Here is a 27,793-nt window from a genome sequence, read left to right on the forward strand (position 1 = left end):
TTGTGAGTAAATAGTGTATTATGTACACAGATAAAAATAATGAGATTTACACGACATGTAAACTTCATTTTAGTCATGTAAACTTAGTGTTATGATGGTTTACATGATATATCATGTAAATTTGTGTTATATGTCATATAAACTCTCAGAGTCATGCTAAATTACATGACATATAATGGAAGTTTACATGATATTTTATGACTTTCACATGATATGTCATGTAAACTTCTGTGATATACCACGCTCCAATTATGTGCATCATATGCTACAGAATTTTACACTCTATTTTTGATCTGTGTACGTAAGAGACATTGACAGCACCAAAAATATGAGAAGCTAAGCAGCTAGATGTAAGAAAAATCCAAATAAAAAGACTTGTGATCCCAAATTGTGTACATCCGTCAATCACTTCCTAAGATCTTTAGATCTAAAATATACAAGCGTCCTAGAATGAGACATTCGCCATCGAAAAACATGGTTTCGTGGCTGTGCCATTAGCGCCACAAGCCGGCGTATTGGAAGTCACGGAGTGTGGGTTCGATTCCCACTCAAGTCGGAGAAAACTTTTCGTCGAACGGAAAATTCTTCATTGGGCCAATGGGTGTCCGTCGTCTAATATTATCCCAAGTAACAATTCCATTGCTGATTGGTTTTGATTGATTTTTATTAGGGTTTCATTACACTAAATCCTTTTTTTACGCGATGGATGCGTCCGCGCAAAAAAAGATCGTGTAAAAAAAGTTCGCGTAACTTCGTGAAATCGCGTAAAAAAAATCAAAGGGAAATCTTTTTTTACGCGATTTGCCCTCCGCAAATAACCAAAATCGCGTAAAAAAAAGTCGCGTAACTTCGAGAAAATCGCGTAAAAAAAAATCGTGCAAAATAAAATCGCGTAAAAAAAAGTCGTGTAAAAAAAGGATTTAGTGTACAGCAATAATTAAAACTCACAGTTTTATGACTACTTTTATGAAAACCATTGTTGAAATGTTTTATAGTGTACTTGAAGACATCCATAAAGCCAGATTTTAAGAGTAAACAAAACTCTGTTATATGTAATCCTTATGGCATTCATTATTACCACAATAAAACTGTTCAAACTCTCAACAGATGGCGATCCGTTCAATTAGTAGCGACATCTGTTGGCGGGATGGGGTCTCCAGTTAGCCTAGTGGTTAAGGCTATGGATCACCAATCCGGAGACGGCGGGTTCGATTCTCGTTCCGGTCTCGACTCCCTGGGCATAGCGTATCATTGTACTTGCCTCACAATATACAAATTCACGCAATGGCAGGCAATGAAAGCCCTTCAATTAATAACTGTGGAAGTGCTCTAAGAACACTAAGATGAAGCGAGGCAGGCCAAGTCCCAGTAGGGATGTCGAGCCATAAAGAAGAAGATCTGTTGGCGGAAAAGCAGAAACTATGAAACTGCTAGGTTTGTTACGGTGTAATCATACAAGTAAACTTGCTTTCGTTTTATTTTCGCTAATTATGGGCGTCGCCATATTGAAGAATAGGATACGTGATTGGAAAATAGTTAATTTTGCTCAAATTAGCAGCGAATTGATAGTTTGCCGTCGTTTCCATAGCATGCTCACATAAATTGACTCTCTTAGATGAGTTTTCTTGTAATTCGAGATAGTTTTACCAAATTGACCAATTGATTTATTTCACTCCAAGATGATAATATTGACCATTTTCGAAGCGCATTAATTTTATGTTTCTGCAACCCCAATATTTACGGTAAAAGTGATTCCGCATAAGCCTAGCAACAATATAACTACTATAATATTACTTTGAAATTATCGCTTTCTACTTGCAAATAATATCTCTTCCTGAACTTTACGTGCCATTGAAAAAGCTTCTCTGTTTTTTTGAGCTGTCATAATTTTCGTTGAAAAAAAACAACAACAATCATCATAACCTCTTTTCGAGTATGAATTTTTTCAGCCAGGTTTTAAAACAGTTCTATTGCTACTCTTAATATGGTTTGCAAAACCTCTCCGAGAGTGGTCCACTTAGCCGGATGATGCTCTTTAACATTTAACATTTATTTATTTGTCAACAGGTAAAAATACAGACCCAAATGACACAGCTATTCTAACATAACTTAATTAACTAACATAAAATTTGCTTAAATCTACACAGCAAAAAAATATGAAAGTTAAACAGCACGTAAGTTGAAGATCAACTGAAATTTGCGGCAGAAAAATGTAAATCACCAACACTTAACGTCAGCCGAGCAGCCCGCTGCTGGTCAGACGGCTTGTTTACAGATTTTAAAGCATATTCGCTTTATATTTACATGCATCTGCTATAAAACATGCCAGTCACTCTCCGTCATCAGCTAAACGAACGGCTGCTCGCAGCTGTGGCGGTTTCCCCGTTGTCTCTCTCAGTACTCTCTGCAGCAGCCGAAGCATGTCGGGAATGCGTGCATTTTGGTAGAAGCAGTTTAACTTTGACTGTCTGCCATTCAACAAGATGAGATAGCCGAGAGTGCTCGGGCTTGCTACTCACACCCCAAGGATCTGAGTTCAATTCTCACTCAGAGCTCAATTTTTCTTTATATGTATTTTCTTACAGATATCTGCAATGTAATTTTAAGATCGCACAAAAATTTCCATCATATATAACGGGGTCCTTTTGTTACATTCGATCCGTCATAATTTTACAGGTTTTTTTCGAACTGTGTATGCTTAATCACTACACGAGAAACATTGAAATCAAAAACAGCAAAACAACTATTAAAAACACGGCACATACTCTGCATCGGCTCATTTATAATGTAATTGGCTCTGGCATGGCGAATGGATAGAAAAGAATAGGAACGAAGAGACCGACTTGGAATGTGGATTCCAATCTGACCAAGCAACGAAGAGCAGTCGATCTGATTTTGAAGAAGGTCGGATATGAAGCAGGCTTTAGCAACGTTCCTTCTATCATGCAGAAGCTCCAAGTTTATGAGTTTGCAACGACTTGGATAACTTGGCAGATTCAAGGGGTTTTGCCAAGCGAGAAAACGCAAAGCAAAGCGAATAAACTTTCGTTGCACCGCCACGATACGCTGTATTTCGTTTTGATAAAACGGAGCCCAAACTACAGAGCAATACTCGAGCAACGGTCTAACAAGTGCGCAATACAACGACTTTAGGCAATAAACATCTTTGAAGTTTTTAGCAAAACGGAATATAAAACCTAATTGTGAAGACGCCTTGGAAACCATATAGGCGACATGGTCCTTGAAAGTCAACTGAGAATCCATCAAGACACCCAGATCTTTGACGGTAGATTCTCGTTTTAGATGAGTGTGATTTAGACAATAATCGTAAAAAATTAGAGATTTTTTCCGACCAAATGAAATTATCGAGCATTTGGACCCATTTAGGACCATGCGATTGACATGGCACCAGTTAGCGAATGTTGCGAGTTGCTGCTGCAAGAAATCTGCATCATGTTGGCCCTTGATAATGTGGTACAGTTTTAGGTCATCCGCGTATGACAGTTTGAAGCAGTCCAGTACATAATTCACGTCGTTCATGTACAAAAGGAATAAAAAGGGTCCAAGATGGCTGCCTTGAGGGACACCTGAGGTAACTGCAAACGGAGATGAAGCGTGATTTCCAATTTTGACAGACATTGTGCTACCAGTGAGGTATGAGTAGAACCAAGACAGCAAACTATTACCGATACCCAACTTACGGAATTTGGCGAGAGCGACATCGTGGTTCATCTTGTCGAGTAATTTTCCAATTGTTGCACGGCTAAAACTCGCCTATTATTGCACACTCCATTGGCGAATTTTTAGCCGCGCAACAATTGGAAAATCACCCTACTTGATATAAGGGATGAACTTGATTTGTGAGAAAAAGGTAACGTGTGGAGTTAAGACGAGTTTATGGCGTTTTCAGGGGTGAGAAACGAAGGGGGTTGGGAATATTCAAAGTTCCCCAAGAATTTTCTTGAGCATAAGTTACAAGTATGTGCTGTCTAGTATTGATTTCAATGATTGTTTTTTTTTTATTCCTGTCCGGGTCTGTCACTGCGACCAGTTTTTAGATCTATTGTGACATTACCCGTATCCTTAGTGTAGTGCATGTCGCATTACTCAATTGCCATTGAAGGGTAATAAAGTATCGATTTTGATACAGTTTTTGGTTTGCTTTCTTAGAAATTTCTTTCTTATAGAAAACAAAACAAGAGCACTGATAATTGGCCATGCATCGGAAACCTAGCATCACCCTTGATTACCGCTTAATTCTCCCCAGTAAGAAGACCCGAGATTTAACATTAGCAGTAATACCATTCCAATAATGGAACATGTAATAAAGATTCTGGTATGTTCCTTGCGTACTAGCACTTTCCAGTCTTCGAAGAGTTAGTACATACATGGATCCCTAACACAATTTGATTTCTTTTGCATTGAGTTTAGCCTCAGATGGTGAGGGTTTTAATAGTATATGTGAAGTAAAGTTGGTAAACTTAATTTTATTCAAAGACTGGAAGTCATCACACATTCGAATCTCGACGGGGACTACGACAAGGTGATGGACTTTCCTGCCTACTATTCAACATCGCCCTGGAAGGTTTTATGCGACGAGCCGGGCTCAACAGCCGGGGTACGGTCTTCACGAAATCCAGCCAATTTGTCTGTTTTGCGGATGACAAGGATATCATTGCTAGAACATTTGGAACGGTGGCAGAACAGTACACCCGCCTGGAACGCGAAGCAGCAAAGGTCGGACTGGTGGTGAATGCGGCTAAGACAAAGTACATGCTGGTAGGTGGGACTGAGCGAGACAGGACAAGCCTTGGCAGCAATGTTACGATAGACGGGGATACTTTCGAGGTGGTAGAAGAATTCGTCTACCTCGGTTCCTTGCTAACGGCTGACAATAACGTGAGCCGTGAAATACGAAGGCGCATCATCAGTGGAAGTCGTGCCTACTATGGGCTCCAGAAGAAACTGCGGTCAAAAAAGATTCACCCCGCACCAAATGTACCATATACAAGACGTTAATAAGACCGGTGGTTCTCTACGGACACGAGACATGTACGATGCTCGAGGAGGACCTGCAAGCACTCGGAGTTTTCGAGCGACGGGTGCTAAGGACGATCTTCGGCAGCGTGGCGGAGAAGGATGAACCACGAGCTCGCTGCACTTTACGGCGAACCCAGCATCCAGAAAGTGGTCAAAGCCGGAAGGATACGGTGGGCAGGGCATGTTGCAAGAATGTACGACAACAACCCTGCAAAGTTGGTGTTTGCTAACCATCCGGTTGGTACAAGAAGGCGTGGAGCGCAGAGAGCACGATGGGCGGACCAGGTGGAGCGTGATCTGGCGAGTGTTGGGCGTGACCGTGGTTGGAGAGCTGCAGCTGCAAATCGAGTATTATGGCGGCAAATTGTCGATTCAGTATTATCATGAATTAGATGTTATCTAAATAAATTAATGAAGTCATCATTGGCACGGTAAAGGCTGGGTATGCTGCGCAATTCAGATCCCATTGTGATCCACTAGCCTCTGCCCAGCAACTCCTATCCCTACCTCCACGCGGTACCGGCCGGAAACTATGAGCAACCTTAGGGAAGATCGTGTAACCAACCCCGGTGGGAACTTTGGTCGTAGGCTGACAGGGAAGGGGGGGTTTGCTTCGCAAACCTGAGCGTCTGTTCTCCAGAAGGAGCGGCTCACAACAGCGTCTAATCCCCATGTTAGGGACGGTTGGTCAACGTCCGAGTGGCAGGCAGTGGTGGAAATTGATCGCGAACGTGTGCTTACGCGCTACAAAAAAAAAATGCCATCGCATCGCAAATTTTTGCTGTGCGATGTGTTCGTACGTCTGTGGCTCACGATCGTACGACACGAACGCCAACGAGTGCATCGCATCTTTTGCAAGCGCGATACTTTTTTATTTTAGAGGTTCGCGGCCCATATTTCTGTAATGAAATCACCCAAAACTTTCATCGTGATGGGTGATATACAGAGGCGCGTGATCGGTTGGTGGCCGATCGACGAAAGAATGTGCAGGTTGAGGATCAAGGGCCGATTCTTCAACTTCAGCATAATAAACGTGCACAGCCCACACTCCGGAAGTACTGATGATGACAAGGACGCATTTTACGCGCAGCTCGAACGCGAGTACGATCGCTGTCCAAGCCACGACGTCAAGATCATCATAGGAGATTTCAACGCTCAGGTAGGCCAGGAGGAGGAATTCAGACCGACGATTGGTGGGTTCAGCGCCCACCAGCAGACGAACGAAAACGGCCTACGACTCATTGATTTCGCCGCCTCCAAAAATATGGCCATACGTAGCACCTTTTTCCAACACAGCCTCCCTTATCGTTACACCTGGAGATCACCACAGCAGACGTAATCTCCAATCGACCACGTTCTGATTGACGAACGGCACTTCTCCGACATTATCGACGTCAACATCGACTCCGACCACTATCTGCTGATGGTCAAACTGCGCCCAAAACTCTCCGTCATCAACAATGTACGGTGCCGGTGACCGCCACGGTACAACCGAGAGCAGCTGAAACAACCGGGTGTCGCTTCAGCATACGCGCAGAATCTCGAGGCCCCGTTGCCAGAGGGCGAGCTCGATGAGGCTGCAGGAGTACAATGAAAGAAGCCATCAACGACGCAGCCGAGAGCACCATCGGGTACGTGGAACGGATTCGACGGAACGAATGGTTCGACGAAGAGTGCAGAACGGTTTTGGAGGAGAAGAACGTAGCGAGGGCGGTAATGCTGCAGCAAGGGAACCGACAGAACGTGGAACGTTACAAACAGAAGCGGAAACAGCAGACCCGCCTCTTTCGGGAGAAAAAGCGCCGCCTGGAAGAAGCGGAGTGTGAAGAAATGGAACTGCTGTGCCGTTCCCAAGAAACACGGAAGTTCTATCAGAAGCTCAACGCATCCCGCAACGGCTTCGTGCCGCGAGCCGAAATATGCAGGGATAAAGACGGAGGCCTCTTGACGGACGGACGTGAGGTGATCGAAAGGTGGAAGCAGCACTTCGATCAGCACCAGAACGGCGTGGAGAACGTAGGCACGGGAGCCCACGGCAACGGAAGGAACGACGACGCCAGTGCAGCGGAGGACGGAAATGAACCAACTCCCACGCTGAGGGAAGTTAAGGATGCCATTCACCAGCTCAAAACCAGCTGGAAAACCGTTTTTATTCCCATCTTTACAGCTTTACTCTGACAGTACACATACCATACTTCCTATAAATGGCCTGTGTGAATTGCAAACAGCTTTATTTGTTTATGATACACTTCACAGAGATAACTTTCACCACAATGTTCAAATGCCTTCTATTTCTCATCGATACTCCACGCGACGTCCCAATAATCTACATCAAAGCAGAGCTTGTACCGCACTCGGGCAAAAAAGAATTTCGATCGTTGGTCCTATAATTTACAATAAAGTCCCTGATGAGCTTAAACAAATAACTAACCGTCTTACATTCAAAAAGAAATTAAAACAACACTATAAATTGCATGTTTCCAGCATTCTTGGTTAAGAAATTTTGCACCTCCTATCACAAACAAGTCTTTAATTTAATATTAGTCTTTAATTTTATTTGTATAAACTTAAGTTGAAAGTGGCTCCCTTAAAAGGAACAATCGGTTCCACTGGGATGTCACACCCAACACTATCAATACCGTTTCCTTGCTATTAATTTTGTAATATATTTGTTTTTTTTTTTAATTTTTTCTTTGCTGCATAGAGTTTAGATAGTTGCGTTCACTACCACGGAACTCTCTGTGTGAGTTTTTTGGTGTGGGGGATAGTGGCGGGTAAAAAAAAATCAACAAAGGATGGTATCGCAGCTGAACTCATCAAGATGGGCCCTGAAAAGTTGGCCACCTGTCTGCATCGGCTGATAGTCAGGATCTGGGAAACCGAACAGCTACCGGAGGAGTGGAAGGAAGGGGTAATCTGCCGCATTCACAAAAAAGGCGACCATTTGGAATGTGAGAACTTCAGGGTGATCACTATTTTGAATGCTGCCTACAAAGTGCTATCCCAGATCATCTTCCGTCGTCTGTCACCTAAAACGAATGAGTTCGAGGGAAGTTATCAAGCTGGCTTCATCGACGGCCGGTCGACAACGGACCAGATTTTCACCGTACGGCAAATCCTCCAGAACTGCCGTGAATACCAGGTCCCAACGCATCACCTGTTCATCGACTTCAAAGCGGCATACGACAGTATCGACCGCGCAGAGCTATGGAGAATCATGGACGAAAACGGCTTTCCTGGGAAGCTGACTAGACTGATTAAAGCAACGATGGACGGTATGCAAAACCGCGTAATAAGAGATTCGGGTAAACTATCCAGTACATTCGAATCTCGCCGGGGACTGCGACAAGGTGACGGACTCTCATGCCTACTCTTCAACATCGCTCTGGAAGGTGTGATGCGATGAGCCGGGCTCAACAGCCGGGGAACGATTTTCACAAAATCCAGTCAATTTGTGTGCTTTGCGGACGACATGGACATTATTGCCAGAACATTTGGAACGGTGGCAGAGCTGTACACCCGCTTGAAACGCGAAGCAGCAAAGGTCGGACTGGTGGGGAATGCCACAAAAACAAAGTACATGCTGGTAGGCGGAACCGAAAACGACCGGATCCTTCTGGGTAGTAATGTTACGATAGACGGGGATACTTTCGAGGTGGTGGAGGAATTCGTCTACCTCGGATCCTTACTGACGGCTGACAACAACGTGAGCCGTGAAATTCGGAGGCGCATCATCAGCGGAAGTCGGGCCTACTACGGGCTCCAGAAGAAACAGTGGTCGAAAAAGATTCACCCACGCACCAAATGCACCATGTACAAAACGCTAATACCTAGTACTGTGTTGTCCCTTGCTGAAATCCGAAATCTCCACAGTAAAACTCAATGTATAAAAGTTTTCTGAGCAGATTACTGTGCAGAGTTTAAATGATTTTAAAAAAGTACCTGAAAATGCTTGGAAATGCTAGGAGTTGAACTTACACCACTTACCTTATTCAGCAGCTGAAACAATCCTTGTTGACGGTCATGTATACGTTCCAGTTTAAAATTGCTAGCAATAACATATCTAACGAGTCACGATTGAAAGCACTACGCAGGCACGTAATGGTTCCTTCCGATGCTAAAACCGATATGTTTTTCTATAGGCATAAGGTGCCGGTAGCGCACAAATGTTAAATATTCTTAGGTCTAATTTAATTCACATTTGAAAAATCGACAACTATGAAGAAAGCAGACAAGATTTTTCTTTATCCATTGATGGATTTCTTTCTCAGTATGCAATACCTCAAATGATATTTTACGTTATAAATCGTAAGTTCTATTTTCAAATTCTCAAGAACATTGAAATTGACACAAACTTGTTGGTTTTTACGGACGACACTACAACAAATAACTGCACGATTGTATTGAGATCACTGCATTCTAACGTATCACATTGAGCGTTGTTTGATGATCCACCTGTCCACAAATTTAGCACTCCCCTTCCAACAGCATGCCCGAAATCGACGTCATCGCACTCAATTTCCGATCGACAAACTCCATCCGCCGCGGTTGAACCTATACGATTGGATTGGCCGAGATAAAGAAAACGCACAGATTTAACAAGACGAAATTAATCAATTGAAGCAGGGGTAATTTGTAGGAACACAACTAAGTCAGTAGGTAAATCGAGTTGCGAGCATTCACAGATCGCGACATGGACTGAACCTACTGAGCTTAGCAGTGGACACATCGAACTTACCACCGGTTTACTGGAATCGAATCGGGTCTTCTCGAATTTCACCGACTTCCCGGCGAGCACGCTGCTGATGACTGCTGACAGATTGTGATCCTTGTCCTTCTCGTCGTCGCTGTCCTCGTCCCACCAGGCATCTTTCGGTGTGCTTACCGGAGCAGAAGTGCGTTGCGCCACGGTTGATTGATCCGGTGGCGGAGATTCGTCAACCTGAACCAGTTGCAGGTTGTAGTGGTGGCAGTCTTCGATCAGCGACGAATGTTCGGGCCGTTGATAGAGGAGAACGTGACCGATCCACTCGAGCGGAACGGATAGAACCTTACTTTGGAATGCGGTCGAGAATCGGAGCAGTAGCTGTTGGCGGATTGTTGGGACTTTGAGGGTGGCTAGTGCTGCTTCCAGGGGTGGAAGCTTCTGGATGGATAGGAGCACCCGATGGAAGTTATGGCGGAGGTATTCGATGTTCATTGACAGTTGCAAGGAAAGGCGCTTCCGAATGTCTTTGGGAAGACTGATGCCTCTAGTCAGAGCCTCACTGCTTCCTAAGTTGAAAGCTAGATAGAGTGCCTCCATCCTGATTCTACGGCTTTGGTTATAGGGAGTGGACTCCTCGTCCAGGTCATCGTAACAGCGAAGAACTTTTTTGAGACATTCCTGCAGGTGGATGCTGCAAATTTTCGGGTCAAATTCGTTTATGTGCGATTCACATAGTACGTAGGCACTGTAAGCTAAGAAGCAAACTACCGGTTCCAGAATGTCCAGGGTGTCTTTTTCTGCAAGATTCTGCATAACTACCTCTTGACGAACTGCTCTCAGTCGATCGAAAATGAATTCGTACCGGAAGTTGTATGGTCGGCGTTCGTCAGGTACAACTCTGAAATGGTTAGGCATTACATAAGCGAATAAAATACATTTTTAGGTTGGTGATGGAATGTCCCTTGAAAGATAAGTTAAAATTAAAAATAAAAAAATAGAAAGAACGAGCAAATTCCATTTATTTCAACAACTTATCTTCGGATTTTGCCTGCGACTTACAAACTTCTTCAGTGTCGAATACTCGAGTGTCGACAATTTAAATTCCTACACATTTCCCCGTTTTTCACAAATCGTCGGTTGATTGCCTGACTCAACAACTTTTTCGTAGAATAATCCGTGGTTAATCGTTCATTAGTAATGAAAAAAATATGAATCAAAAAGACTAATCGAGGGGGTTAGAAGCAAAGGGGTGTAAGTGACAAAAATCCACTTTCAAGTAGATGAGGCAAGCCTCAAAATCGACAATATGGTCACTTAGGGTCGATTTCTTCACCCTGGCTTAGCCGTTAAACCAGGCTTAACTATATGGGTAGCCTGGCATACGGGTTAAGCCGAGGTGAAGAAATCGGCTCTTACACACCTTTGCCTCTGCATAGAAAAAAATATTCATGTAAAATTCATCGAAAACTCATGCACATAAAGGGAATACTAGAGTTTGTGCATATTTACATGAGATATCATGTAATATTACGTTACGTTCGTGTAAATTTCCGCCCATAGTCGCGTAACCGGTTGGTGTCCATGATGGTTTACACGAAGGTTGGCGGAAATTTACATGATGGTAATGTAATTTTACATTATATCTCATGTAAAAGTGCACTAACTCTAGCATTCCCTTTATGTGCATGATATCTCGCTGAATTTCAATTACATATTTTTTTTCTGTGTGGGCCACTCAATTAATACATCCAAGAAGTCTAAGAGACATTGCATTGTAAATACCATGAACTATATAATTTAACACAATGAATACTATGTATTGCATAGTCTTTATTAGAGGTTGCAGATATATTTAATCAAAATCAATGGCTAGCATTTTAATAGAAAGTGAGTAAAAGTTTTTGTTCATTTACAATAATTTTTAATTTCTTGACGTTTAGTTTTTACCACCTTGTTCAAAATAATCAAAGAACATCTAGAACATATACGACTCTGTCTCAAATCGGCGTGAACACAAGTAAAAATAAAAAAAAAACCAGTTGAATTATTTTCTACTCACTCAGTCAAGAGGTACTCCACGGTCCGTTTCAAGCAGCCTACCGTTCGAATCTCCCAATGCTTGGGACGTCTCACCCCCGCAGCCGACCGGGCAAATTCCTTCACAACCAACCGTTGCACCGGTTCCGTTCGGCTACCCCGTTTCAGTTCGTAAAAGTGAAGCATTCTCTCTCGAGTGCGCCTGAAAAAAAGAGAGAACCAGTGGAAATCGTGCTTTTCGTCCCAGTAGCAGTGAAAGAAACCGGATTTCAACTTACATGTCTATTTCAGCTTTTGGACACATTGATTCGCAGCTTCCACGGATAAAGGATTCCATTCTGGTAGGACACGGATTGCATGCAGAGCTGTGGGATAACTAAAATGAGTTTGTTTACAATCATACACGTCCCTGAGTCCCAATCACATCAAGCTGTCATAGACCAGCTGTTTGGAACGGTCGATGTTAAATGCGTGCTTGAAATTTGAATTTAAAACATAGTTTACAAAAACACTTTATTAAACTTCATATGCATTGAATCGACTTAAAGGCGCATAAAACAATTCCAGAATGGGTGAATGGGCAATTCTTGATTGTTCTTAACCCTTCTTGTACAATAGGGTCATATTTTGACTCAAACCGTGCACTACAGCGAGCTGTTCCCAACGTGATGCGCATTAGGAGGATTAAAATACGCTGAATACCTAGTACGCGGTTGCTCGTATCAACCAAAAAAAAGCCTAATGTAAAAGGTGTAACTACGACAAGACTACAAAACGAACACACTGTAAACACTTAATATTTAATCTTGGGACCATTAACATTATTTCTAAATCTTTCTGCTGCCGAAAGCGACATCTGGTAGTTCAGCATGCAAAAATGACACATATCTTTTTTACACGCTTAAAGAAAACTGAACGCAATAACGCAGAATAACTCAAAAATATTGCTTTCGGTTGAACATTTAATTTTTTTGTTAAGTTGACACATCGATTTCAATGTTGAAGAGTCGGTTCCGAGGACTTTACCTGTCTTGTATATAATGCAGTATAGACCACCTCTCAGGATCCGTACCTGTCAAATTTGCCAGGTGTAAGTCTTGTCGTTTTCTAATTTTCCTTAGGAGTATACCACAGTACACTAAGAAAAAATCGCATCTAGGGTAAAAGCCCCCTTCTTCGGCCTAGTACCTATATTCATCTCATTTTGTCTCAAGGACTAGAGATGTGCGCCGTCGAGATTTATTACTTCACGCCGCCGGATGTTTTGATTTTCTAGCACGCCGCCAGCTTAAAACTCATCACGCCACCGAACTTAGAATTTCCCCAATATTCTTCAGAAAATAATCGATTTAAGTTTAAACGCTCCCAAAATGAATGCATGTCATTCATTGCCGAATAAACAAAATATTTCGTTCAATGATCCTGTTGAGATTTTAGTTACTTTTTAGTCACTTATATATCATCATATAAAAATCCTAGCAAATATCATATTCTTCACACAAGGTGTATAAAGCATGCAATGACAGCATGCATGCTTTTCCCCGCGTGATGTCATAACAACGTTCGTTTATATTTGAGGGGGTTAGAAGCAAAGGGGTGTAAGTGACAAAAACCCACTTTTCGAGTAAATCAGGTTTCAAATTTTTCGTCAATTTTTATTACATACATACAAAATGTGAGGAATTTCAAAATCAACCCAATTTTCTCCGATGTAATGAAATCTGAAGAATTCAGGTTCTAATAATTCAATTCATGCCATAACTTAAGAATTATTATGGATTTTTGCCTTTCTCGTACACCAAGGTGTACCGAAAGGCTATATGTTCACTCCAAAAACGAAAATTTGATAGAGCCCTCGGAGGGGTCAAGTGTTATATACCAATCGACTCAGCTCGACGAGTTGAGATGATGTCTGTGTGTATGTATGTGTGTGTGTGTGTATGTATGTATGTGTGTGTGTATGTGTACAAAAAGGTCACCTCATTTTTAGATAGTAAATATGAACCGATTTCAACGACCGATGGTTCATTCGACGCGGTATATTGCCCCATTGTTTCCTATTGAAAATGGTTCAGATCGGTCCAGCCGTTCCGGAGTTATGGCCATTTAGGTGTTCCGGACCGGTACCCCAGGAAGGGGCCAGATATGAAAATGCAACAAACCCATGCATGCGACCTATCAAACCACTGCATTTTCGATTATCTGATGAACGGGAAGTAGGAAAATGGTCTCAGACTATATCTGAACCGATAGTCTTTCGGAACCGGTTCCGGGTGTCGGCATTTTCGATAACCAGTTGAATGGTGAGCAGGAAAGTAGTTTTAGACTATATTTGAACCGATAGTGTTCCAGAACCGGTTCCAGGTGTCCCGCCGGAAGTGGCCAACTAAAAAAGTGAACCAAACCCAGGCATGCGACACACCAAATAGCGGCTCTATCGATAACCAGATGAACGATAAGCAGGAAAATAGTTTCAGACCATATCTGAACCGGTTGTGTTCCGGAACCGGTTCCAGGTGTCCCGCCGGAAGTGGCCAATTAAAAAAGTGAACCAAACCCAGGCATGCGACACATCAAAGAGCGGCTTTTTCGATAACCAGATGAATGGTAAGTAGTAAGATAGTTTCAGTCCATATCTGAACCGGTGGTGTTCCGGAACTGGTCCCAAGTGTCCCGCTGGAAGTGGCCAACTATAAAAGTGTACCAAACCCATGCATGCGACGCATCAAAGAGCGACTTTTTTGATAACCAGATGAACGGTAAGCAGGACTATATCTGAACCAGTTGTGTTCCGGAACCGGTTCCAGGTGTCCCGCCGGAAGTGGCCAATTAAAAAAGTGAACCGAACCCTGACATGCGACACACCAAGAAGCGGCTTTATCGATAATCAGACCATATCTGAATCACTAATATAGTAAACTGACGAAGTTGAAGGGGTGAATCCTGCTGAATGCTTCTGATGATGACCGAAGAATAGTAGGTCGAAACGCTTAACGCTAAACAAGCTGTATATCACCGATAATCACCAATCAATCCTCTAAATAACATATCTGAACCGGGTGTGTTTCGAAACCGTTTCCAGATGTCTAGCCGGAAGTGGCCAGTTTAAAAATTGAACCAAACCCATGCATGCGAAATAGCAAATCATCAAAAATGTTCGATAACCAGATAAACGGGCAGCAGGAAAATAGTCTTTGACCAAGCTCTGACCACACCTAAGATTACCGGCAGTGTTGCAGAATCAGGATTAGATGCAAAATTTTAATTTTATAGCACTTAAATTACTGCGCACAATTTTGATGCAACTGGTTGAGCCATCGCGCTCTGTAACACGGTTGAAATTTGAATGGGTTTTATTATGGGAAATTTTACTTGCTTGCACTTTGTTTTTGTCAAATTTTACATGAATCTTATACTGTCGTTCCACGCCCAATTGTCCCATGTTATATGGGAATCCCATATAACATGGGATAATCATGCGTAGAACGGCAGTATAACCAATGATAATGAAGTAAAGGCTAAACTGTGCAGAAAATAAAAATGCTGAAATGTCTTGATAATGTTCGGCATCCAGTGCTAGTGAAGGTGGTCAAGCAGTCAACTGAGAGGTTTAAAATTTTTGCAATTCCTCATCGTAATAGGCTGTTTTCCCTCACGCAAATCTGACAGGAAAAGGCTTACTTTCCCACACCAAATTAGCAGTGCGGTAATATTTCATTACAGCACTGATTTGCGTTGCGTAATGAACCATTACAGCACTGTTTTCAGTTTTGATCAACGTCTTGATGCTTCTGGACGCAGGTTTAAAAATTTCTGACAACTACACAGCATAACCTGCTATGATCACACTTTCTTAAACATGGCTTTGAACATCAGTGTGGAGTTTGATGAAAAAATTTTGTTTAAAATTATCCTCAAATCTTGCCTCAAGTATGTAGTAATTTATGAAATTGCAAATAACGTTGTACGAAACTCGGTGCAGAACTAGATTTTTAAAACACTCATCGTAATTATCCAACTCGGCAAGCCTCGTTGGATAAATGTATGACTCGTGCTGTAAAAATCCTCATTCTGCACCTTGTTGCGTAAACTACTATTTCAGCTCTGCTTATACGTTTAACATAATACATAACATAGGAATATGAGCCATCAATAAGTTTCCAAATTCGATTATGGCTTTGATAAGGTTCTTGCTTTTCTGAACAAGGCTGACACAAATTTCGATTTTCTCTCAAGTCAAGAGAGGTCCCCCCTTGGAAGCTTTGGATCGGAATTCAACATTTTGAGGAAGGACACAAATGAATAAACCAATAAATTTTTAAATTTTAAGGTGAAGAGTCCTCCAGAAAATGTCTTACCAAACCCGATGAGTTAAGCGGTTTTGCTTAATTGTTTGAGTATTTTTTTCATCTAATACATTTATTATTTATCAACTCCACCCCCTCATTGACGAAAGAGCACTGTGACAAAAGAAGAAAATGATATTTGTTCCGTTCTAGAGTATTTTCAGGATTCAGGAACACTTCGGCTTATGGCGACGAAATATCTTAGAGTACATATTCGACGAGAAAGGCACTATCACCACTAGGTGGATTAATCTGGGTTTTTTTTATTTATTATGGAACGTTTAATTGTCTGCCGCACTATATACGAGTGCGCAATTACAAGTTACTACACTAAAACCTCAATTTATGCACATGGCTGGGGGTGCATAAATTAAAAAAGGCATAAAATGAGGGAAATTTGTGCATAAAAAAAAACGCTTCCGTAACGCCTCTGAATCCCGCCAAAAATGCTCTGAAACTTCCTGAAATGCCTCCAAAATCCCTCTAAAATCCCCTCGGACCCAATGTAACGCATCTGAACCCCCACTTGCACCCGTTTAACGCACGTGAGATCCTCGGAAACCCCCGAAAACGTACCAGTAACGCCTCCAAACCCCGTCGAAAATCCTCTGAAACTCTCTGCAATGCTTTCGAAAACCCCCTCAGACCCCCGAAAACCCCCCGGAGATCTCCTGGTACCTCGCGGAAACCCCTGGGAACCCCCTGAAACTCCCCTGTGACTTCCATTTGCTCACCCTTATAAACACCCTTTAGCCGCCGTTGCAATAGTTACCGTCATTATTAACCTTCCAGGACGCGCGCCGTCAAACAACTGAAACTGCACCGCGCTAGCGCTGTATACGAAAAGCGAGGTTTTTTGGTAGTGTTGTACTTTTTACAACAGCGCGCGCGCTGAAGGGTTAAATATTCTTATGCACAATATTGGTTCTGAGTAGCTTTCCCTTAATTTATGCAGGTCATAAAAAAAGGTGCATAAATTAAAAAGTGCATTTAAATAACATGCATAAATTGAGGTTTTAGTGTATTTACATTCTCATATGCAAAGTATAGTTTGTTAAAATGTTTCGCTATATGAGATGTAAAAGAGCGAAATATTGAATTCTCATTTTTAACGCCGCCGCCGCCGACGACCAAAAATGATGTTTTAACCGCGGCGCACATCTCTGCCGAAGCACCAAAGCAAGCATCACAGCGGTGCCAGACATCAAGAAACAAGTAGTTAATTGAATGAGATTTGGTCACTACAAATTCGATGTTTTTTCAATCAGAATATGGTCGTTTCTTGGTTTAACATCTTGGTAATCGAACTTCTACGCAAATCGATCAATAATTTCATTTTCCAACGCCATTTCTTTCAAAATATTTGGTTTGGTTTTCATCTAAATATGCTGCTACCGCTCAAGCTTTACGAACTATCATCCAGTTCGGCAGCACTGATTTGCCAATCAGCTGTGAATGTATGCGAGTGCAAAACGTGGGGAGCGAGCATAGACGATTCGTCGCGCCGCACATTGTTGTGACTTCTCCTTTGCGAGAGAGGAAAACAATTGGCTTCTTTAGCGGTGTTGAGATAATTCCATATTCAGAATCTGCATGCAAAACTGAGCCGAAATCCAAATTTTCATGAGTTTTGGTGCCCGGGAACCTATTTAAAAATCAGTTTGAAGTTTGTATGGGAGCGATTTGTCGAATCACCCCTCGACGCATTTTGTACTGGGTGGAGCTGTCAAGCAGTTGGCCAGCTGTCAAAAGGTGATTTCGAAAAATCTCTTCAAAAGCGATTTTAGGTACCAAAATGAAGTTCTAAAAATCTGAAAAAAATCATGGTGGTTCAGAAAAAGGTGCTCTATTGTATAAAATCAAAAAATCAATACATTTTTCTTAATTTAAAAACCCAATTACAATGAAACTGTCACCTGCTAGGGAAAGGGAGTGCGTTAGTGGGTGAGTGCAGAATGCTCTACGATGAGAAAATGTGAGAGTGGTTGTGGATTTGCTGTAAATACTGTTGAGATGAATAAGGGGCCACCCGGTGGACCGCGATGAGATGAAAATTTTACGGTGTGCTGAAGATAGGTGCGAGTGGCTCGCGATTTGTGATCGCAATTAAATCAAATATTGAAGGTAAATCCCACTCTAGTGCATCGTAAGATCAACAGTGGAAGTGAGCACGTGTGTTAAAGGTTTGTATCATTAAGTTTGAAGCGTATACATTGCGCTGTGAGTGATTTTTCATGTTGCACATCCTTAATGAGGCTAAGATAGGCACAAATACCCTAGCTTCCAAATGCCCACACATGATCTTTTTATTTAAGCTTTTCATTCGAAAAATGTATAAATATTGCTCGATAAATAGATGAAAATCTGATTGAGTACTGTTCCTTTTAACTCCACTAAGAACTTGTATCCTTCGATAGATACGTATTTCGATCTCAACTGTAACATCGTTCTTCAATGTCTCGTACTTGACTCGACTCAAGACAAAGAGGTCGTGTCTGTCAAACGATGCAAATTAGGAAAGGAAAGGAAAAAGGAACGGTTTTTAACTCGAGATTCTTTTACTTACAGGTATGCCCTGTATAGGTACACTGACACGACTAGCCTAAGCAACAATGACTGCTGAACAACAGCTTATTCAGCAAAAAGTTTCAAAATTGAGCTTAACAGTGGCATATTTATCTGTTATACAGCAACAATGTTTGTTGGGAGGTTCATCATCTTTATATTTCTCGATAGTTTTATTAGCAGTGACAAGTAGTTAATTAAGTTGGAAACCCCTTGGAACAATGTTGTTCGCTAAGCCTGTTGCCGGGTCACGGGTGGATAGGCCGAGACACTCGTGTTCAGAGGTCCAATTCGCTGCGGGCCGACAGGCCGAAAGTTCACACGCGATTACAGACCACTCGGTGAATGGATGAGGAAGCCACCCTCGTAGATGGTTGGGAGTTAAGCGGTCCAGCGAAATTAAAAAGCCTCTGGGTATATACGGTTCATACCAGGCCTCGCTGCGGGTTATCGCTCGCGGACAATTTGGGATTTCATCTCCCAGATACAGTGTATCAAACAATTCTCCGTACAGCAAATGTTTGGTCAAAATAATTTTTCATTCAAATGTTTGTAACTTTTTTATACGTCAATCAAAAACGCTGAAATTTTGACCAATCATAAACCATAGGGGAGACTGAGGAGACTTGATCCCTGGGGAGACTTGTTCCCCCTATATTTTCTCGGAATCAAAAACAGTTTTCATCTAGCATATTTTTTCCAAAACGACATTTGGACAGACGACAATGTTTTGGCTATAATTGATTTTAATTGTGTACTGCATTATTTTTTAATGGCTGATGGTTTGTTTTCAGTCCTTCAGAAATCTTTTAGGCGATTCCGAAAAATCTTAATAACTTTGTGAAAATTTAACCAAATCGTGTCAAAATTTCACAGCACATAGTATAAATAAAGTACTATCAAACGTATTTATGCAAATAAGGCTGTTATATAAATATTTCAATTGATGTAGTTTAGTGTATACAACAGTGACATGGGGAGACTTGATCCCTCGAGGATTACACACACATTATACATGTGAAAAATAAAATTCTATTTGGAAGCCTCTATTTACTCGGAATTCTAGTATATTCAATGATAAAACGTGTCAGATAATTAGTATTTTAGTACAAATCATGAAAAGAGGGATCAAGTCTCCCCATTTTCAAAATACGGCATATCTTTAACAATTTAAGGACAAGGTATTTGGAGTACATTGCTCAAAATTTCTAGAGCACCGTTTTTTAGAACCGATGAACGGATTTGGATTAAAATGCATCACGCTGTTGACAACCACTGAACAATTAGCGTGATGCATTTTCATCCAAATCCGTTCATCGGTTCTAAAAAACGGTGCTCTAGAAATTTTGAGCAATGTACTCCAAATACCTTGTCCTTAAGGAAATCTTATAATTTCAAATACACCATATGCATCAAAAATGCAAGAAAACTTGAAAAGAAAATGAATAGGAAGCTTCTGGAATTATTTTCCCTTTGAATTAACCATGTGCTCAAAAGGGGATCAATAATGACCCATTTTTGAAAAATACATCATAAGACATGCCTCCATAAAAACACAGTTTTGAAAACTTTAACAATAATTTAAAGTCCTTCTGTTGTGTATAAACTTGCAATAGATGTTTACCTGCCATTCTGTACGAAAAATGGATCTAGTTTTGTGTTTTTTCTTAAAGTTACAGGCAAATCAAGAAAAAGGGATCAAGTCTCCCCAGTCTCCCCTATATTGAAGCTCCATTGGTAAAATTTTGAGATCGAATAAGTTTTCAATAAGTAGCGTTCCGACATGAATCTCTGAACAAGTACCACCGATCGATAGAACCGAAAATACCGCCGAGCAACATTTAACAGATCACAATCACGAACTTTTTGCCTGTTTAGGGATAGTAGTATTCATCTAACTACTATTACCTAGTCGTTCAACTCGAGAACGCATGACAAGAAGATCGTCGTTGTGATTGTGTTGCTCAACAATGGCCCTCTGTTAATTTCAATTTCAGTTCAATTTCTCTTATCGGTCGCATGCGTATCTATCCACCGTATACTTTCATTACTTTCCTTACTCCCTCTTACTTCGAGTAGTATTCATATTACCGAAAAAAGCCAATTAAAACTAATTATGTAATAAGTTTATGTTCTTTTTTATTTTTTGAGGATCTTCCAGGTAATTTGCATCAGTCAATGGGATGAAACAATATATTATTTATTTTTTGGCCGTAAAATACAAGGAAAATAGAAAATTTGCCCAAACAATCGTTTAGACGAATCGTACATTTTTTAGATTTCCATAGTAAAACATATCAAATTTCGAATAATATCTAACGCAATCATTTTGTATGGTGACCTGACTATAACTCAGTCAAATTTGAACCAATTGACACAACTTTTGGAATGTGGTGAGATAGGTATAGTATCTACCCGTGCACAACATTTCAAGTCAATTGGTTCAAAATTGACTGAGTTATAGTGGCAAACAGACGAATATAGAAGCCACCGCCCAAGTGGCGCGATACCCTATCACAAAGTACACTATAATACAGGTCCATAAGCTTCCGTTGTATATTTTTGCGGTAAAGTATGGAATCTCAGTTATCTATTGATTACATTCGTTGGTCTTCTCGTTATTTTTGTAGAAATAGTTTTCCTTAGCGCTATCATTGGTACAGGCTCCCTAGAACTAAACCAACCGAGGGATGATTAAATAAATCGTTAAATTGAAAAAAAAAACTTTATATTCAGCGTTAAAATGGTCCCGAACACTGAAAATCTGGAAAATTTTGTATTCAGCCCTTTTTCCGTACTGATTTTGAATACGCAGTAATCTTGATAGGTACATACCTCTTTATGCCATATGTCTTGATCCCAGTCAACAAAACATAACAGTTGCTACGTTGATGACGACACGCTGGCGCGCAATTATTGTTTACAAACATTTTCAAGCCACAAATATGGTCCTTATCTCCAAAAATTGAAATCACGCACGCGCAAACGTTTCCAAAATTTATTACTAATTTTGCATAGCGACACCGACGAAATTTACTTTGTTGCCACCACCATTTACGGGTTCTCAAACGCTTTCCGTCAACTTAGCTGAACTTGAAAATACATTCAAAATATTAAGTGGATAGAAAATATAGGCAAACTCCAAACCTCCTGAAAACTGTTTGAACATTAACATGATGCTTGACTTTTCAAAGGATACTCTCAGACAATAGGAGAAAGGAAAATAAATATGGATGTACCTACCTAAGAGAAAGAAGCTAAAAATAAGAAACAAGCTTGGAAAAGCCAAGCGGAGGTAGATTATAGAAGACAACGAATAATCAAAGGCGGACAGAAGTAAGCAGATAGAACCTACGGCATCTGATGATAGTAGAACGAAAGTAGAAAGTTCACATAAAATTGTGGCTTGCGAACCTTCTACCAAAATGAACGTCTATATTTTGCCCAGTTCGGTGACCTGAATCTATGCACCGACCGGCAGACATGTCTGCGATTGCGATGCCGTTCAACTTCAAACAAAACGAGCTGACAAAATTCTGATAATGGAAAATTTGGTCACTTGGCTACAGAAAGTTACACAACAGTTCTTCTACACACAGTGATCTAGAAAGACTCACGTTGCCAATTCTTGTTCCTTTCTCGCAAAGTGATAACGCCTAATCTTCATGACTTCACGTGAGTTGGGATCATCCATAAGCGAACTTTGCAACATTTTGGGGATTGTCTGTGTGATTTGTTTGCAGATGCAAAGCCATTTATTCCATTCGGGTGCTACAATTTGTAGCGTATGCAAACACACATCCATTCACACTGTTGGATAAGCGTATCATTGCGCCTGATAAACTATTCCGAGATAACGACCTAATGCATCTTCTTCGTCAGGAAGTGTGCCGTTCTAGAGGAATACTGCGAAGTAGTTGTAATGTGATGATTAATTGCAAATCTTCCGCAGGAAAGAGCTCTTATTTCATCTCAGTATCGTATTCACAAGTTCATCAACTGCAACAGCGTAAACTTGAACCAGCGAGTTGCAGTTCGCGTAAACTGGAAAACAACTCGGAGAAGCATATATGTAAATCTATATGTATATACTGGGTCACCGTTCCAGAGGAGGTCTATCAATCGTAATCGCAATTCAGTGGAGTAAGGCAACTCGAGGAAAAAATATACTGTGAGTAGCAACAGCCAACTGATGGTAAATTTAGAATGAAACAGTGACGATCAAGAGTATATTGCGACAACGGTTTTTTAATGAATGTGTATGAAAACTTAAGTCTGATATGGAGGGATTTTGGACATCCGGGTGAAAGTGCTTTTGATCGAATAAACATTTAGTCGGAAAGCAAGTTGATTAAGCTTAGATTAGTTACTTACTTGATGGGCTACAACTCGTAGCGGTGAGTCTACGCCGAATGAAGTATCTGCCTCCACTGGTCTCGATCCAGTAGCTTCCAGTCGCCCTGAACGTTTAGAGTCCTTAAATCCTTCTCAACTGCGTGTGTGCAGCCTTCCACGAAGCCGACGATCCCTTCCTGGTTCTCTACTAAATATAATTTTAGCTTGTCGTTTCTACGGCATACGAGCTACGTGCCCAGCCCATCGCAGCCTGCCATGTTTTATACGCTTCACTATATCCATCTCTTTATATACTTGGTACAATTCGTAGTTCCTGCGACGCCGCCTAATGCCATCCTCCAAATTACCGCCGAGTATTGTTCGCAGCACTTTACGTGCTCTTCGATTAACTTCTTTCAACGTCCACGTTTCAAGGCCGTATAAAGCGACCGGAAGAATCCGTGTCTTGTACAACGGGAGTTTTATCTTTGTTAGCCTACAGAATTTCAGCTGCTTTCGCAGACCGGGAAAGGCCCAATTTATAGAAATCCGTCTTCTCACCTCGCGGGTAACATCATTATCGCATGTTACTAGAGTACCAAGATAAACAAATTCGTCCACCACATCGAACTCTATAACATCTAGCACCACTTCGCCACCACTACCACGTTGACCACCAGCAATCACGTAATTGATCTTTGTGATGTTAATCATTAGTTCAATCCTCGCAATCTCCCTCTTAAAAAATAGGAACGCCTCTTCCACGGCCCGACGGTCGATCCCGATGATGTAGATATCATCCGCGCATATGCGACTGCGTGATAATGGTTCCGCTCCTTTGTACGCCAACTCTCCTTATCGCTCCTTCCAGTGCTATGTTGAATAAAACAACTCGTTTTTTTAAACCCCAAGACTGCAGCCGTTAACCAAGAGAATTGATAAGTAAGTTCAAAAGAGCATCGCCTTGCTTCAGTCCATCTAAGGTTACGAATGATGACGAAACTTTATTCGCATCCCTTACACTTGTTTTCGATCCGTCAAGCTTCGCACGAATCAGTCTAATCAGCTTCGCCGGAAAGCCATGTTCGATCATCATCTGCCATAACTCGTTTCGCTCCACTGAATAGTACGCCGCCAAAAACGGTGAATCGATAAGAAGAGCGTCCAACATAGATCCGTTCCTTACAAGTTCCTACTTCATGCTTGCATGGGTCAATCGATGACAAATGCCGCCAGCTAAGAGTTGTGTGCTTAGTTGGCAGTGCAGCCTGGGCACTGTTGTTCTTCTGACTTCAGCTAGATTGAGGAGGTGCACCCCGAACGTCTGTTCATCCATCTCAAACTGTGCCTATTCTGGAATCCAGCGGCTGAATAAGAAACGCTGTATCAGGTCAGCTATACCCAAGGTGGCAGCCCCACCAACACGATGTAGGCAGCGTGACTCCGGTAAGGTAAAGTGTCGAAGCCTTTCAACACCACGATAGTTGAGCTTAGATTACCGGTTCCAATTTGTACTTAACATTATCCTTGCCAAAATGTATTATTATTGAAGTTTCTCATATAACTTGCTATCTAGGTGTGGTTTTCGACAGAGTTGCTTGTCTTTTATTGAAAACGTCTCCTTTTTTGAACATGGACTTTTCTTTCAATTTTCCTAATCTAACTATGTTTAGACGTTAAAGTTGCTGTCTACGACTAGTATCATGCCTTGCTACGCCCATAACCCACTCTGCTCCGACATACATGCTATCGAGAGAAGATGAGTTGCAGATGGATATTGCTACCTGGTTTTATCGAATCGATGACGCCAGCGAGGGCACTTGCTGGCTTTGTTTAGTGTGCCCAACAGACCTATTTGATTTTGCTGTAAAACGTTTCGTAACGCGATTCTCATTACAAAGCGTTACCAGCAAAGTCAAAGGATCTGTTGGGCACACTGTTTAAATAAAGCCAGCAAGTGCCCTATTCGGGTGTCGGAGTTAGGTTCGGGATCGTGTAATAAGTACAGGCCCGGATTTAAGGGGGGGCAATGGGGGCAAGTGCCCCGGGCCACCCGATTGAGGGACCCCCCCAAGAATCCCGATGCACTATATATATTTTGTTCAACGAACTTATATAAAACACAGTTGTCCTAGAGTAGTTGTTATTGGGTTACCAAAAGTATCGAGATTACTTCATAATGTGAAATTTGACTTGAGAATAAATCGAAATCCTAAACTTCATGATTTTTGGTACACTGACTGGCACTATTTTTAGAATGGAGTTACTGTTTTTGTGGGATATTTTCTTCTATATGAGCTGCCATTCTAAAAGCATAAAACTGTTTTGTCAATTTTTTGATAAATGCAAAACAATTGAAATTAAAAAAAAACAACAACTAAACGATTCAATTGTTTCTCCAGAGAGGTATACAATATTCATCAATTGGATAAAAAGAAGTTTCTTGTTTATTTTGGTGTACACGAGTTTCTCTAAAACCTCTTGAAAGTTTTTATTGAGTTCTGTAGAAAAATTAAAAACGTTTCTTAACAAAACCAAAAATTTTTTTTTCAGAGTAAATTAAACAATGTTTGTGTAGCAATAGAAATGTGATTTCATTGATAGTTTAACAATTCAATCACTTATTTGACAATGATTGTGCATGCTTCTGTTGATTATACGATTATATTCTGAAAACATATACTCAACCCAACTAACAATTGCAAGTCACAAACAAGCAAGCTTGCTGAATTGTTACTTAATAATGGTAATGATAGCTGAACTAAAATTATGCTCTACACATTACTGTTTAAATGATTTTTCAATTGAGAAAATAGTCAATGTTCGACTTTCCTCATCGGTATCAACAATGATAAATTAAAACACTTTCCAAAAGTTTAACAAGAAATTTATTCGACAAGCATTGATTCCTTAACAAAGGAGTTTAACAAAACATTTGTCTGCATCTTATTAAGCTGTTGTATGGATAAGCATATGCTCCTGAACAATATGCTTTTCACTTGTCAAATAAACGCCTCCAGCCCGTCATAGTGTGACTCGGAACTTTGTTTGGATTATGGGTTAAATCATGGCTAAAACTGTTTAGGCAACCAAGTTATTAAAGAACCAAAATTTTAAACGAATCACATAAAATAAAATAGAATAGAATTATGTAGTTTAACATTGAGTGCCAAGAGACGTAATCAACGAAAAAATGAGGCATTTATTTATTATTATTAGTCTGTAACAAGATATCTTGTACCTTGATTATTATATATTTTATCTTCCGCAGCAGTTCGATTGTACGAGACGCTTGGATCGATGCATTTGACATTTCAGTGCTGTCGTGTTTACTGAATATTGTTCCCACAGTGACCTAGATAACCAAATAGCATTCAGAAATCGACACATTTCAAGTATCTCTAAACATCCTTATGCACTATTTATTGAACATAATATCAAGATTCCATAACAAAAGCATAAATAAAAAAATTGCTTAACGGATCTTCGGCTGAGCATGAGTAGATAACCTGAACAGATGCTGTGAATGCACCATGTCCAAGACCATACCGCACCACATACTGTCATACATTTTTAAAGATCGATATTTAATAATAAAAATAAAAACACATTCATATCGCAATTAGTTCGTCTGGAAACAATATCTTCAATAAGGATCAACACTTTTTGGCCGCATTCGATACAAGTTTTCTCACCGTGCTATCGCAAAATACTGACAGCGAAATCAAAATGGAAAACACCTGTTTTGAGCTGAACAGCTGTTGAAGTATAAGGCGTTGTTCAGTTGATTACCACGTGCTGTGCTAATTCACCACTGCTGAACACAAGTTCAGGAGTGATCATTATTGAGTCATGGGAAGATTATGTTTTGCTTTGGGTGCTGCATCTCACCATCTCTAGGATGGCGCAGATAGGAAGGCATGCGGCTGACAATCGACAGGTCTCGAGTTCTAATCTGGATTTAGGTAATTTTATATGTAATTATAGTTTCATAATAGGTGTTCTCAACATGAGAGTAAATAATTACTCTCGCGAGTGTTCAACAATTTTGCATTTTATTTATTTTCAGTCATTATTGCCAAAGCTTAATAACAACATTATTGTACATTTGTAAAACGCTTTGAACAACCAAAAATTAAGTTGGTGCACAACATGATGCTTTATAACTTCTCCAAATTTGTGTGAACAAAACCCGAACATAGGTTGTACGTGAAAATAATTCAAATGTTATTCAACATTATGCTGAATTAATTCTGGAGCTCGATTTGAATAGGTCGTATGTGCTTTTGTCGATTAAAAATTCGATCAGTTGGATTCGCTTATTATAGCGAAAACCGTTGAAATTGAGCAAAGTTTATACATACAGCAGAATCCTCACAAAACAGGCTTTCTGTTCCATCATTAAAAGTTTGCAAAATATCTGCCATATTGCTAAAATGACTAAAATAAACTGATCGAATTTTATATCGACAAAAGCACATACGACCTATTCAAATCGAGCTCCAGAATTTTTTTTTTTTTTTTTTTTTTTTTTTTTTTTTTTTTTTTTTTTTTTTTTTTTTTTTTTTTTTTTTTTTTTTTTTTTTTTTTTTGTCTTTAATCTCTTTAATAGATTTTCAGCCCTAGGCCTGAATTAATTCGTCATAATGGTGTCTGTTAAATGAGTGATTGTTAGTTGGGAATACCCATCTGCCTCAGTTCGTTGAGGACAGATGTTTTTATGGGAAAGATATGATAATTATTCCAGGAGATGTTTAGGAAA

At 40.6% G+C, this 27,793-nt stretch overlaps 3 protein-coding genes across 3 annotated transcripts in view; 2 read left to right on the forward strand and 1 right to left on the reverse strand.

The window, feature by feature from the left end:
- The window catches only part of LOC134288589 (uncharacterized protein DDB_G0283357-like), a 498,750-nt gene that overhangs the window by 432,519 nt on the left and 38,438 nt on the right, over positions 1–27,793 (forward strand). The window lies entirely within an intron of this gene.
- Positions 9,328–12,200, reverse strand: LOC109419674 (SAC3 domain-containing protein 1). Its single transcript, XM_019693909.3, has 4 exons — positions 12,064–12,200; positions 11,808–11,987; positions 9,779–10,646; positions 9,328–9,594 (listed from the first exon to the last, which is right to left on the reverse strand). Exons 1-4 carry the CDS (start codon positions 12,120–12,122, stop codon positions 9,508–9,510), a joined length of 1,194 nt encoding a protein of 397 aa, XP_019549454.2. The 5' UTR covers positions 12,123–12,200; the 3' UTR covers positions 9,328–9,507.
- Positions 22,698–27,793, forward strand: part of LOC115265347 (leucine-rich melanocyte differentiation-associated protein) — a 44,151-nt gene continuing 39,055 nt past the window's right edge. The window contains exon 1 of the mRNA XM_029870031.2: positions 22,698–22,867. Coding sequence (XP_029725891.1) covers positions 22,779–22,867 — 89 coding nt within the window. The 5' untranslated portion in view covers positions 22,698–22,778. The remainder of the gene's footprint in view (positions 22,868–27,793) is intronic.

The sequence above is a fragment of the Aedes albopictus genome, chromosome 2, assembly GCF_035046485.1.
Source record: "Aedes albopictus strain Foshan chromosome 2, AalbF5, whole genome shotgun sequence".
NCBI classification, from domain to species: Eukaryota; Metazoa; Arthropoda; class Insecta; order Diptera; family Culicidae; genus Aedes; species Aedes albopictus.

What these genes read in the sequence shown, in the direction of transcription:
- LOC109419674 (XM_019693909.3), bottom strand. Translation starts at nt 12,122, where the DNA reads ATGGAATCCTTTATCCGTGGAAGCTGCGAATCAATGTGTCCAAAAGCT. An exon ending in GTGGAGTACCTCTTGACTGA is followed by an intron (nt 10,647 to 11,807) that starts GTGAGTAGAAAA and finishes TAACCATTTCAG; the next exon opens with AGTTGTACCTGACGAACGCC. An exon ending in TCGATTCCAGTAAACCGGTG is followed by an intron (nt 9,595 to 9,778) that starts GTAAGTTCGATG and finishes CCAATCGTATAG; the next exon opens with GTTCAACCGCGGCGGATGGA.